Genomic DNA, 14713 nt, shown 5'->3' with positions numbered 1-14713 from the left:
CTTGGACTTGCTGACTTTTACAGCATTCTCACCTACATTATCTGCTTGGAAGAGCTCAAAACACTCTCTTATGCTGTAGAGGAGGTAGCAGCGTTGAACTTTGCTTTTAGTGCCATCATCATTGGTGACATTTATAAAGTCTTTTCGTCCAGGTGTCATACATGAAATATCATCACGTTGATAAAATTCTATTACACGTTCTTTTGCTTCGTTTATCAATGCTGGAGTTCCTTTGATGACTTCATTTTTGTCTTCTGCAATTCCAAATGACTTTGCTAACTTCCTAACCACAGTTTTTTCTTTCGAGGACTCTTTGGCAATGCCAATTTAGCACGACTGACAGCCTTGTACAGTGACAGGTTAGAACCATATGCTGTTTTGCTTGTAGATGAAATTTCTTCTGAATCTCCATTATTAGGCACTTCACTTTGTTTGACTTGGCTTTTTCTTAATGCATGCAATTTCTGCATACTAATGCGTGCTTTCTCACGATCAATAGCTATTTGTTTTTTACTTCTCTTCGACCTTTCTGATGCTTTATGCAATCTAATCCTTCTCACGAATTTCTTTCTTTTTAACATCACTTAATTTTGCCCTAAATGCTTGTATTTTCTCTTTCGATGTCTTAGCCATGTTACATAACCTAAAAAGGAACATAAAAATTGACTTGTTTCATTTTGCCTTTACTACTGTCTTTTACCCATGGCAAAGTTCATTTTGGATGTTTAGCCTCTGTTAGTCTGTAACCATAATAGATTGGACGATTTTTGGATTTGAAAATTTTTACTGCTATTGCTGTGTAGGTTAGATCCCACACTACAGTCAAAATGTAAATAAGTTCAAGTTGATAATTATTTACTTCACCAGATAAAAAATAAATAAATTTTGGTTACAGACTAATGCAAGCCATAGGTATGCTTAAATAATTGTAATTTATGATCAATAATAGCATATTTTACCTCAAAAGTGATGTTAGAAGCTCAAAAGCAAATAGCAGCAGGTATCTACAACAGTGCAATCATTACCAAACAGGTTTACCAACTTAAAAGCAGCGTTGCAAATGGGGCATTTTGAAATGAGCAAAATACCTTTCAAGACTCATTCTTTAAACTGGTGCTAAAAGTAAGTAACATAACTTGATAATACAAAAATTCATTCTGGAAATAAAAGTGTATTAAATTCTCTTTCATTTCATCTATAAACATTAAAGATTCAATAAAATCAGAAAATCAACATTTTTGTCCATTTTATCATGGAATTACCCAGCAGCATATGCCAAAATTATCCAATATTTTCTATTTTCACAGAATCCTACATTAAAAACTAGTCGATATTTATATATAGACCTACTGTACATTAGTTTTGAGTTACTCTCTTATAGGACTAAATGTGTGTGGATAATCAGAACAAAAGAAAATGGTAAAGGACTGTAATTTGCATCAGATTATTTTTCATAGAATGACATACTGTACGTACAAAAACCAGGATAATGCATTTTCAAAATGTAATAGACGAGTTTATAGACTTGTAAAAATACTTAATTATAATTGTGTCCAAAGGAAATGATACAGCATGAAGGAATGTTAGAAAGTTTTATTGGGTACTGTTTCCGAGATAATCAATAAATATAAAACTGTAACAATAGCATATAATCGAGAGGAGGACTTAGGTTAGCATACATTATGCCAAATCAAGTTCAAAAATCCAGCACAGGATAGTGTTCATTAAAGACATATACCTAGCAGCAATATTGCTAGAATTTAAATAAATACATAAATAAAACTGACTTATCACAAAATAGAGTTTACAGAGAGTCTTACTTTTTGGTTTTCAGCTCCTCGTACTTGGCAATGAAGTTCTCAGGGTTAGGGCTGTTTTGAGCAAGCTGTCTGACACAACTTTGTGTCGCATGATTATAGGTAGATGAGGCCGCAGTCAAAGCGGCCCTTTGCAAGTTCTCAACAAAGTACTCTGGTGACGCTGTTGAGCTGTAACATATAACTGAGATTCATTCATCACAGTAATTATTATATTTTATAAGAGTTTAACAGAGGCAGAGACTCTACGTAAGCACAAAGTGCTTTACATGTAATTCTATGCACATACCAAATGAATTTCACAAACTGTCGATTTTTATTTCGTTTGTGTTTTTTATTACTTAATGAAATAAACAAATAAATGAGAAACCCTTTTCCAGACACAATTTAGATGAAAAAATTGTTCATATGGAATTTTTCTATGCACATGCATGACATCATATCCTGGATATATCGCTATCATAAATATGACAAACTCTCTTGCCATTCATTTTATTTAAAAATAAACATTGTTCACGCGCATGCATACACATACATGCATTCACACATCCATGTACTGTACAAAATTTCAAGCTCTTTGAATTTAGTAAAATACAACTTGTATGCCATGAAACTACAACGGAGCGACCACATAAATTTCCTGGCCTAAAAATGCTCGTAATACAATGTCAAATCTGCTCACTTGAAACTGCTGAAATGTAATTCTCTGGAAGAGAAATCACAATATTGTCTTTTGCTTCACTGGCTTTTGTGAGATATATAGGTAGGCTATAGTGATAAACACGTGGTTTTAATTTGCAAACACAAATAGCCTACTTTCAACAAAAAAATCGTTTGATACTTACCTATACATTCTAATGCACTGTTATAAGCCTCCCCTCCTACTTGTTACTAATTAAATTACCAACACATGTGAAAGGTCCAGGACGAATTACTTACTTAGGGAAATGGTCAGCTTCCCTAGTATTGCGTCCTGGACCTATCGAGTGTCTTATTTGTAACAAGTAGAGGAGGAGGGGGGCGACAACAATGCATTAGAATGTTTTTGTTGTTTTCTAATGCCAGGCACTTGACAATAAAGTCATTTGACCTCTTGAACTCCAATATTTTTCAAAGATACTATCATGGTCAGCCACTGAAGCACAGATTTTGAGGTGTTCCGAATCCATTTCTTGGTTTGAGTTGCACAATGGCCAGTTAGGGGACTGATATATTCCAATTCTATGCAGGTGTTTGGCCAAACAATCATGGCCTGTTGCCAATCTAAATGCAGCCACAGACGATTTTCGTGGTAAATCGGGAATTAACTGTGGATTATGATACAGAGAGTTCCATTTTATCCCTTGAGATTGTGTTATCAAATTTTGTTTGTTGAAGTCTAAGTATGTAGATTTAATAAATCTTTTCACAGAGTAATATATGTAGATTTAGTAACAGGTCTGTAAGTAGCAGTGCTGCCCTTCTTTGCTAATGCATCCGCATTCTCATTTCCCAGGATTCCACAATGGGATGGTATCCATTGGAATACAATTCTTTTATTGAGTGATATTAATTGAGAGAGCATTTTAATTATTTCTGCTGTTTGAGATGAAGGTGTGTGTTTAGAGACTATTGATAGAATAGCTGCTTTGGAGTCTGACAATATAACTGCATTCTTAAATTTACTGATGTGAAATGGAAGATTCCTGAGACTTTCACTTATTGCAACGATTTCTCCATCAAAACTTGTTGTTCCATATCCAAGAGATCTATAAAGTGAGAAGAGACAGCACGTAACACCTGCACCGGCACCTTGTTCTCTGGAGATCAAGGATCTGTCGGTGTATAAATGAAGCCAGTTGTGTGGAGGATACCTAATATTAATTGTCTCTAAAGACAATTATTTCATTATTTCAGTGTTTACTTCTGATTTCAGTATTTCTTCTGTTAAATTTAGATTATATTCTATATTTAATAGAGTTAAAGGGTTTGGTTTAATTTGCATTAGAATGTAAGTACAGGTAAGCATCAAACGGTTTTTATATGTTGAAAGTATCTGTGACTAAACTAAAACAACATGACTATCACTATATACATCCCACAGAAGCCAGTGAAGCAAAAGAAAATTGTGCCTTCTTGGGTGTACCTTTCCTGAAGAATTAAGCCAACCTACCAAATTTAATAAATAAATGCTGATAGGAAATCGTACAACAAACATACTACATAGACAAAGTGTCATGATCAAATTCAGGCCTACTCAGTTTAATCAATTCTTCTTTTTCTTCTTCTTCTTTGCCTGACGAGTACTAGGCTATGCCTAAAGGCCTATTATGGTCCTACATAAAATTTTCATGACATATCTTCTTATGAAGTCCTATAAATCTTTGGCCTCTTGGAGCATATCTGTACAGTAGTAGTAGTAGTAGTAGGGTTTAAAAAAGGGCGCGTCAGCTACTATGGCTATTTGCGCCCTTATCTAAAATTCTTAATATAACAAAGACTAAATAATATAATAATCGGAGTGCTAAAAGCACTAAAAAGCGTTGTCACGGTAAAACGAGGCACACAAGCATATCTGTACAAGGCTTTAGGGATTCTGGTTGAATTTTTTTTTCCATATGAAATTTCCAACTGTACTGATACTGATGGATATAGCCCAATGCAAGATTGACTTTCTTTTGATTTCTTTTAAAATAAGCTACCGTACTTCTTTTTTAAACCCCATTTAGTATACCTGGCTGTTCTGCACATGACTGCATGAATCAAATCAATAATTCTGGATAGCAATATGGGCCACAAGCCTTGGAATTTACAGTTAGATTCAAGATTGATATAAGTTCATTAGAACAATGAAAGATATGAAACATTACCACATGTGATTTGCTTATGGCTTTTAAAGAACCCGAAGGTTAATTGCCGCCCTCACATAAGCCTGCCATCACATGTGATTAAAATGTTAAATTACACATAGCTCTAAGTGCTCTAGGTTGTCAATAGTTAATACTGGCATTAATAGGCCTACACATAGAGTTGCCAAATATCGGGATTGTCCCAATTTTGTGTGCCGAGGAAAGTGTTCTGCCAGAAATCTATAAAGATGAAAATTCAAATTTTAGAGTTTGCTGTGAATAGTCAAGACAAGTACTACTTACTTACTAACTGGCTTTTAAGGAACCCGGAGGTTCACTGCCGCCCTCACATAAGCCCACCATTGGTCCCTATCCTGAGCAAGATTAATCCAGTCTCTACAATCATAACCCACCTCCCTCAAATCCATTTTAATATTATCCTCCCATCTATGTCTCGGCCTCCCCAAAGGTCTTTTCCCCTCTGGCCTCCCAACTAACTCTCTATATGCATTTCTGGATTCGCCCATACGTACTACATGCCCTGCCCATCTCAAACGTCTGGATTTAATGTTCCTAATTATGTCAGGTGAAGGATGCAAAGTCAAGACAGGTACGATATTAAATTAGCCAATTTACCATTTACCGCTACTAAAAGCATGATATCGGATAAAAAATACGATTTTGCTTGTTTTTAGGACTGAAAATATTGCTAGAGTCTTTTTAAGTCAAATATATTCCTCTTTGTTTCCATTACATTTGGCAACTCTGCTTGAGAACAGAACAGAGTCATGCATGCATATGTGCCGTTGAGGTGGAGGGTGCCATAGCATGATGGCGATCAATCAGCAGTACTATCTTTTGCTGTAATCTCTATCAAGTGAGTTGTTGTGTCTGATTCTTTGTTTATCAACTTAACTATCATGATGGGGCCAAAAATACAAACCAAACTTAGTGACGAAATGGTTAATGATCAGTCACTGATCCATTAGGCCTTATATTTCGCTCTCTTTCTGTTTCCAATTCTTATATTTGTCTTGCATGGAAATAGAAGTGATTTGTCAAAACATGTGTCATCCATGAAATATAAAAATATCTTTTAGCCTCTGCAGGCACTTCTAAATTAAATCCATTCTTCGTAAAAGACACTAACGAAGCTATGGCTGTAGCAGCGGTGGAAGGAATAATGGCCTTTCATACAGTCAAACACCTCATGTCCTATAACTCTACGAAGTGCAGTAGTAAACTACATGGAAAAGCGTTTAGTACCGATAACTCAAAAATCGCAACAGAGTTTTCCAATTCCAAAACTAAAAAAGAAGCAATTATAAACAATGTTTTAGGACCTCATGGTGTAGAACTTGTAAAAAATTTCGGTAATTTCATAGAAGACGGGCACTTGGTTGAATATAGTAAGTATTACCAACTTCTTTATTTCAGAGTTAAATGTTAGTGATCTTTTAGTGACTTTTACATGTTAGTTCTAGGTTTTTGTACTAGGTGTCGCCGTGATTTTCTTTTAATTTTATTGGTTATAGTTGTCATTTGTTCTAGAATTTTCGTTAATTTTGAATGGATAATGACGTTATCAGTTGTTCTTGGTTGTTTGACGTGAGTGGTGTTATGTTGTGTCTGATGGCTAAAGCTATTGAAAGTTTCTCATTTTCTGATTTTTGTGATTTTCTTTCGATTTGATTGGTTATAGTTATCATTTATTCTAGAATTTTCATTAATTTTTCATGGATAATGACGTTGTCCTGTTGTTCTCTGTTGTTTGACGTGAGTGGTGTTACATTGTAGATTTGTCTGCATTTGTCGAATGGGCATCATCATGCTTACGAAAAGCCACTTTTCAGTGCCAATAATTTATTTTATGTGCACAAGGTTGGAATTTTGAAGTAAGAGGGAAAGGAAGGAAACCGTGTTATGAAATGTATCTATTAAATTTTGTGTCGATTTTGGTTTAGTTCTTTCGCTGGTGAAGGAGGATTGTGTTGAATGTTGAGAAGAAAACTGTTTTTCTGTGGTTTAAAGGAATTATTTACTGAATTTTCTGTAGAAGTTAAGATGTAATAAGTGTTCGAAGAGAATTTCATTTAGTGTAAACACGTGGTATATTTATGCAAAGTTGACTGTACGACAAAGTGTTGGTTTAGTTCTTTGTTGCCTGCATGGTTTAAGTTTAGAATACCTTAAAGCCGGTGTCATTTATACTGGAAGTGAAGAGATTGTCGTTGAAGACGTCGATGAGAATTGAATTTTATTTGATAAGATGATAAATTATTATGTTTTGTTTTATGTTTTAGTGATTTGTGGGGGTAAAGTGCGGACGAAAACTGCCAGAAAAGTACTACCAACTATGAACTTCGAATCCCACCAAACACCATAAAAATCAAAGATGAAAAATTAAACATATTTTCATTTTTTGAAGGGCTTGTTCTTCTTTAAAAATATGAATATATGTTTGATTTTCCATCTTTGATTTTGTGATGTCTGGTGACATTTGAACTTCATAGTTGGCAGAACGTTTTGGTAGTTTTCGTCAGCCATGTTGGATTTTGCCCGTCTTCTAGGAAATTACCAAAATTTCTATACAAAATGTAGGCCTCAGTACTGATGCCAGCAACAAAATATATCACAAAATATTTTCAATTTTAGCCCAATATTTTGACAAAGACTTGGGTGTTCAATGTAAACTGATCGAACTTAACTAATTAGGCCTAATTAAACATCTGCTACAGTTTCTCAGTATGCATTAAATACTGTGAAAATTTTCGACATTTCTAAAAAGACAGTTGTATTTGGAGGGGATAATACAATATTTAATTTTGGAGGACTAAATCGAAAGAAGGGTAATAATGTTTTCACTCATCTCAAAAACGCGCTTCCTAGTGGTCCAGACCTAGTCAGCATTGATGTCCTGCGCAAGTGCTCCACAATAGCCTAGAGACAGGCTGATTTTTTTAATATTGTTGTAGGGGGAGACTAGGGAGGTTTGTCTCATCCCACTTATTACAAAATCCCGCAATTTGTTGACCATCATCTTCTACGTATTAACATGTTTGGTCTGAAAGCTAAGATAATATTTGTGCTCGAAAAAGAAGTGCAAGAATAAACAGCTAACCCAGCTCTTCCCGTCTGTTTTCAATCTGAAAACTGTAGTTTTGTTGTTCCAGTTTGTAAGAATCTGGGTGAGTGAAATTAATCACATTAAAAATAGCCTGCTTATAATTTTATTTCATTCTGTAATGTTTAAGGTTTAAATTGATATATTTACAATTTAGTTTCTTTCACAAAGGACTGTGTAAATATTTTAATTAGTAACAGTGACGAAGTAGGGAGGTTTGACCAACATGACATTTTAAAGAAAAATAGATAAGTTACTTAGAATAGTAATTACCAGTAAATATGATTTTTATAACTATTTTAATAGGACGCTATTCAAATGGAAGTCAGGGACTAATCCCTGGACGAAAGTGGAGCCAGAAACAATTAAGGCTGCTGTGAAACAAGTGATTGAAGACAGTATAAATGTTCGAGCAGTTGCAATTGAATACAGCATGAACAGAAAAACAGTTTGGATGGTATGATAATGAATTCCAAGGACAGGAGGAACGTTTAAGAAAAATCACAACAGCTGCTAAATTTTCTCTAATGAAGCAGAAACCAAGCTCAAAATTATTTAATTGTTACATCCAAACTGAATTATGGACTAACACCAAAAGAACTTCGAAAATTTTCCTATGAATATGCATTAGTCAGAGATAAAAAGGTACTAACCAACTGAGGAAAAAAAACAAACAGGCTAGCACAGCATTTAATCAGACAAGTGTGAGTGAATTTTTTTAAAATTTCAGGTGTATCTTTTAGTAGAACTTTTTTTGTTCTGAGCCAGATTTGATGAAGATATCTTAAGAGCAGTTCAGAAACCTGGAAAAATTAGAGCAGAGAAAGGAAAAACCATCTGCTGAAAGAAGGAAACTTGTTACTCTTTGCTGCACAGTAAATGCAATATAAAATGCGGTGCCACCATTATTTGTATATCCCAAACAAAAAAAACAACTGATAGAATTGGCAATTCTAGTGAGTGGATGACTGGTGATATGATACATTCACAAATTACTGGTACCATTTCATCAAGCATACAAAATGCTCCAAGGAATGTCCAGTCCTGGTTATTATGGATAATCATGAATCTCGCACACCACTACAATAAACTGACATAAAGAACAGAATGGAATCACACTATTAACACTGCCACCCCATACCAGCCACAGACTCCAACAGACAGAACAGTCTTTGGCCCTTTCAAGACAGCATACTACAGAGCTATTGATGACCACATGATAGAAAAACCTGGCGAAACAGTCGCCATATACAACATCCCTCAATTTCTTGGAATTGCATTTCCCCTTGCCTTCACCCAAAAAAACATAACAAGTGGATTCCAAAGCACAGAAATTTGTCCATTTCAGTCTAGTATCTTCACTGACGAGGACTTCATGAATTCTTATGTCACAAATCGTCCAGCTTCTGTTCTAAGGTCTTTGTGTAGTATGTTAAAGCACCTGATGATGTCAGGCTGAATCCAAAGGCTAGACCAACAAAAAGTCAATGTGGAGGTGAATGGAAGCGGGTAGTGAACAGAATCTGACAGACATGCCTGTTAAAGCAGCTATTGAGCAACGACAAATAAAGAAGAGGAAACAGTGTGTCCATCTCAAAATTTTACCCAAACAATATTTTCAAGTGACGAGGGCTGATTAATGTGAAGTTACCGATACAAATTGGGGAGTTCATAAAGTTCAAAGAGAATTTGAATTAGGTTTTGTGCAAAGTCTAATGTGTGCCACTATACTGAAAAAGTTTTGGAATCAAATGATGAAGAATGTAAAGTGAAGTTTTTACGACATTTTCGGTTATATTTAGAGCATTTTTTATTTCCAAATGTTAATGACATTTCTTTCATGCCATTTGAAGATATCAAAGAACTAAACCCTGTATCCACAGAAGGAACAAAAAGAGTAGCACCATGACATAAAATTGCAATTAAATTCACTGAACTTAATATTCACTGATTACGGAGAGTTTAAAAAAAAAAAAAAATAGGAAAAATAGCCATTTGAGGACCATGGTCATTGGAAGAAAAGTAAAGAATGTAAACTTGCGAATTCTAAATGATGCAATAGAGCAAATGGACAGCTTCAAATACTTGGGGTGTGCTATAAGCAGTAACATGAGCTGCTCCAAGAAGTCAAAATGAGAATAGCAATGACAAAGGAACTTTTAATAGAAAAAGGAGCATCTTCTGCGGACCTCTGGAGAAAGAACTAGTGAAGTGTTTTGTATGGAGTGTAGCATTGTATGAGGCAGAAACGTGAATATTACGACGAAGTGACAACAAGGGAATACGTAGAAGCATTTGAAATGTGGATATGGAAAAGGATGGAGCATGTGAAGTGGACAGATAGAATAAGAAACGAAGCTGTGTTGGAAAGAATGGATGAAGAAAGAATGATGCTGAAACTGATCAGAAAGAGGAAATGGAATTGGCTGGGTGACTGGTTGAGAAGAAACTGCCTTCTGAAGGATGCACTGGAAGGAATGGTGAACGGGAGAAGAGTTCGGGGCAGAAGAAGATATCAGATGATAGACATTAAGATATATGGATCATATGAAGAGACAAAGAGGAAGGTAGAAAATAGAAAAGACTGGAGAATGCTAGGTTTGCAGTGAAAAATCTGTCTTGGACAGAACACTATGAATGAATGAATGAATGAATTACGTAGTGAAGATGACATTCAAAACGGCGCACCATGTAGGCACAAAATCTTCATGCATTTTAACTAAACACGCGTTTTAAACTTGATTTTTTCAATATTCCTCCAAAACTGCATACGTACGCACATGGAAAATTGATACAGCTATGGAATATGAAACTCTAAAGCAGCATCTACACGGTTCAGTTTTCAATGCGTGTACATATGCTATCTCGGAAAAAAATTGAAAGAATAAAGTTTAAAATGCGCATTCAATTAAAATGCATGAAGATTTTGTGTCGACATGGTGCGCCGTTTTGAACGTTATCTTCACTTATTGTTGTTTAGTCATAATTGTCCGAAGACAGGTCTGAAACTCACAAGCGATATCAACACACTTGAGGCAACTAAGTCAGGAGATAATAGGGTAAGGTGGCCAGTTACTTTCCCCTTCCATTGCGGTACATCGCCATTGCATACATTCATATGCATACGAATAATTATTGTACGTCTGACACATATCATCAAGTGAGATATATTGCCTGATAATAGATGTACTATCCTCTGATTGAGGTTCTGGCTGATACGTACATCTATTATCAGGCAGTACATCTCACTTGACGATATGTATCAGAGGAAGAACAATCGTTTGTACGCATCTGAAGTCTGACTAGTGTAATATGTAGTTAAGTCGGTCGGCGATGTATGCAATGGAGAAGGAAAGGAATTCGCCACCCTACCCTATTATCTCTTGCCTAGTTGTCTCATAAGTGGTGCCCTCTTGGTATCACTTGTGAGATTCAGACCTGTCTTCGGACAATTGATTAAACAACAACAATAGATGTACATATCAGCCAGAACTTCAATCAGAGGATAGTAATTAAATGTAAATCTTGCATGCTTTGCTTGAATGCGTAAAGTTGAAACGAAAGTTGATGCATCTCATTTTATCTAAATGCTCTGGCATGTTTTCAAAACTTTGAGTATCTTTTAAATATGCCTATTTTACTTCGTGACTAACAGTATCACTCTCTACATTTTAGTTTTAGAATAAACTTTGTACTAACAGTCTAATCCTGCCAGTAGATATAGACACTCGGACAGGAATAAAAAATTGTTCATTACAAAAACACTAAACACTAGAAGAAGTCGACTTGTTTCCATCACTGTTCGAAACATAACTGGGCTTCAGATGTATACAATTTGTTCTTTCTCTCACGCATATGAAGTGAGCTATAATACAGTAGATAGGTCCACATATCAGCTAGAATATCAATCCGAGAACTCTACCTATACAGCACTATTTGATTAGAATATACATCATTCATAGTAATTACCCTAAATGTTCCATTAACTCCGTCACTAAATGATGCACTTTGAACTCACTCATTTTAAATGTTAAATGACACGATATAATAAAATCACAATTCTGTCTCTAATGAATTTTGACAGCCATTTCGCGAGATTCAGGTATTTGATATTTCCGTTGCTTACGGGATTACACAAGCTGGCGCATAGCACGATCGAGAGTAGGTCTCTGTGAGTCATGACAATTTCTGCCGCTAGGTTCGCCTCTCTGCCCTATGAAATGATGAATAGTACCATTACAAAGCATTGTGCATCGTGAAAATAGTTCGACTAATTGTGCATTACTGATTGAGTACGAATATTATAAATATGCCAAGCATATTACAGTGTTATTTGAAGTTTGTTCAGCTAAGTTATATTCGAAAATTGTCTGTGTTTTGCTATGTGAAGAACTCGGTACCAACAGGTCGTATCTTTATAGGTTAAGGTAAATGTCAAAGTTCTCTCATATAACAAGCAATGCTATGTTAAAAGTGGAGAATTGCATTTTCCGACTCTCGAATGATGTGACCCGAAATGTAAAATAATTTCATGCATTGTTTCACTTACCAAGCATTACTGATATAGGCCTAATGAAAATGTGAACGACGTGATGTAAACATTGAAGATAATGTTGTTACTGTTTTCCCTTTCTCTTTTAGAAAATACCGACAAAAGTAATGAATTATCTTCATGCTGTACTTATTAGGTAATTAATGTGTATTTGTCTGTATTTTAGACCTGTGTATTGTTACGTAATTATCAGTGAATTAGGTTAGAGAACTTAACAAGGTTAGTATGAGATTAGGTATGCACCTCAAACTGTAACTAATAATGGCTGCTGCCGAAATAGGCTGAGGTGGTTATCGTGTGAAACAAATTATATCTGGAATATCTAGTTTTATTATATACGGATACGTAAAGTTTTTTTTTTTTTTTTTAGCATTTGTTTGTAATTTTGTGAGGTTATGTCTAGCCTAATTTCTTTTTATTCTTGTATCATTACCAATACATTAATTTATTTTATAATATTCATTTCAGGTGTTACATCTATGGTGGCAACTCTACTTATGTTAGGATATGAAGTAACAGTATATATTCAACTTCATCATTTGCTAAAAATTAAAGAAAACTGTATGTCTTCGACTCATTCCATCGTCATTTCTTCTTATGTATGTGAACCACGTTCGTTCTAAAAGTGCTACAATAAATGAACACTATAGACAACGTGATGGGACAATTTACAAGTTACTGTTAAAATGCTCAACATTTTCAAGTGGTGCTATACCCATTGTTTCAAAATGTACATAGATATTTTTACATTTCTATAAGAGGTGTCATAAATTATTTCAGCATATTTGTAAATTCTTCAAAATCAATTCTTCTAATTAATACCATAAAGTAATGAAATAATATAGCCTAGGCCTATATGTGATTTTATACTACCGGTATTGATGTTGATCTTGGTAAATTAATCCAATTTCACAGTGTTGTCTTTTGTATTGTGGTTCATAACAATTATAACAGTATGTACGTGGAAATGTTTTTAAAATAATAAATTCTAGCTCATGATTTTAAGTGGTCGTTTCAATGGGAGGTTATATTGGAAAGATGATCACAAATGGATAATTTACTGCAAGATACAAGAACTGAATATAAGTGAGTGTTCCGTTGAAAGTGAAAATTTCGTTTTACAAGAGCTGAGTAGGCGTACACGCACTAAAATACTACAGCGTTTACTATTACTATGCTCAATAGATTAATCAGTAGGCCTATAGAAATGTTTTCACCACTGCAAGAAAAAATCGCGCAATAATTATACTTCTCAGTTATTGTGACGTCCATATTTTTTTTTTAAAGAGAGGGAAAAGTTAGGCCTTCTTGCAAATGCGTAATTATGAATTCAAGGAAATTAAAGATAATGCAGTACCTTAATTAGTTGCAATATCTTATTTAATAACAATATTAATAATATTAGGTGAAAAGGGTAGGCTATAGTGCGTGTATGTAAGATGTCAAGTTAATTTATTTCCGGAAATGTTTGGTGTATGAACTGAAGTACAGAGCAGACAGTCCCTCAGTTTATATGTAATATGTTTTAATATCAAGAATGACAGCCTTTTATTGTAATATAATTAAGGAGGAGAAGTTTGCAAATTACGTCTATTGTCCATAAAGTATTGTACGAAGCATTTAATAAGCAATGATGAGTCCTTTAAATGTCCCAAATGTCAATGTCTTTTAAGTGTTCTGCTATGAATATATAGGGCAGAACAGCGCTCCGAGCGGCGGAATTGGCATTACGAGGGAACCACTTCAGACTCGTTTTTCAAGCTCTATGCGCCAGCTTGTATAATCTCGTAAGCAACGGATATTTCGCACGAAACATACAGCGTCTCTGCGCGCTGTTTGAAAACCAGGGCATACAACCTACAGCATATAGCTTCTAACTTTTACTTCCATATGAAATCTAAAAAAAGTAAACTCAGCCGCATTTCTTCTCAGCTTTTTTATTAATAATTTAATATGTCTATGTAGCGACATTATAACATGTAAAACTCTTTTGGTATTAATAAATATATTTGAAAAAGTTAAAGATGAAACCATATCCGTCCAATGGTAGTCCTGGTTCCCTTTGAGTTTGCGCAATGCGCATAAAGCACTTCGATCTCGATGTGACGAAGTAATAATGGCGCTATTGTTGTTGATGTAAAGTCTACATTCGGGATACATTTCGTCCTTAGAGTGAACAGATTCATCATGATTAAACGAACGGTAACGTGCTATAGGCTACTTGCTTAAAAGTTTCACAGGAGTGAAAAGAAATATAGTTGAGTTTATATATGTGTATAGGTTAAGGTGGACGAGAGAATTACGAGAATATACTTTATATCTCGGAGTTCTTACTAAAGATGATTATAATGCATTTAGTTTTATGAAAAATTTATTATGTATTTACTTTTGT

The 14713-nt window shown here is 34.8% G+C and overlaps 2 protein-coding genes across 11 annotated transcripts in view; one reads left to right on the top strand and one right to left on the bottom strand.

Annotated features, from left to right (window-relative positions):
• Positions 1 to 11917, bottom strand: part of LOC138700117 (gamma-tubulin complex component 2-like) — a 233502-nt gene extending 221585 nt beyond the window's left edge. For 2 of the 5 annotated variants that reach the window (XM_069826441.1, XM_069826442.1), the window contains exons 1-2: positions 11739 to 11917; positions 1821 to 1988 (exon numbers count right to left, since the gene is read on the bottom strand). In XM_069826441.1, coding sequence (XP_069682542.1) covers positions 1821 to 1988; positions 11739 to 11791 — 221 coding nt within the window. In that variant the 5' untranslated portion in view covers positions 11792 to 11917. Of the gene's footprint in view, positions 1 to 1820; positions 1989 to 11468; positions 11638 to 11738 lie in introns of those variants that run through there. The other 3 variants (XM_069826439.1, XM_069826440.1, XM_069826443.1) reach the window with 3 other exon arrangements.
• An 86-nt stretch (positions 11918 to 12003) lies between these two features.
• The window catches only part of mtSSB (mitochondrial single stranded DNA-binding protein), a 96528-nt gene continuing 93818 nt past the window's right edge, over positions 12004 to 14713 (top strand). Inside the window, exon 1 of one of the 6 annotated variants that reach the window (XM_069826451.1) lies at positions 12004 to 12196. Coding sequence is in view for 2 of the 6 variants with exons in the window: in XM_069826447.1 (XP_069682548.1) it covers positions 14509 to 14523 (15 nt within the window). In the remaining 4 variants the exon portion in view is untranslated. Of the gene's footprint in view, positions 12197 to 14172; positions 14579 to 14713 lie in introns of those variants that run through there. The other 5 variants (XM_069826448.1, XM_069826447.1, XM_069826449.1 and 2 more) reach the window with 5 other exon arrangements.

Source organism: Periplaneta americana, chromosome 5, assembly GCF_040183065.1.
Source record: "Periplaneta americana isolate PAMFEO1 chromosome 5, P.americana_PAMFEO1_priV1, whole genome shotgun sequence".
NCBI classification, from domain to species: Eukaryota; Metazoa; Arthropoda; class Insecta; order Blattodea; family Blattidae; genus Periplaneta; species Periplaneta americana.
This window is presented reverse-complemented; position numbering and strand designations above follow the sequence as displayed.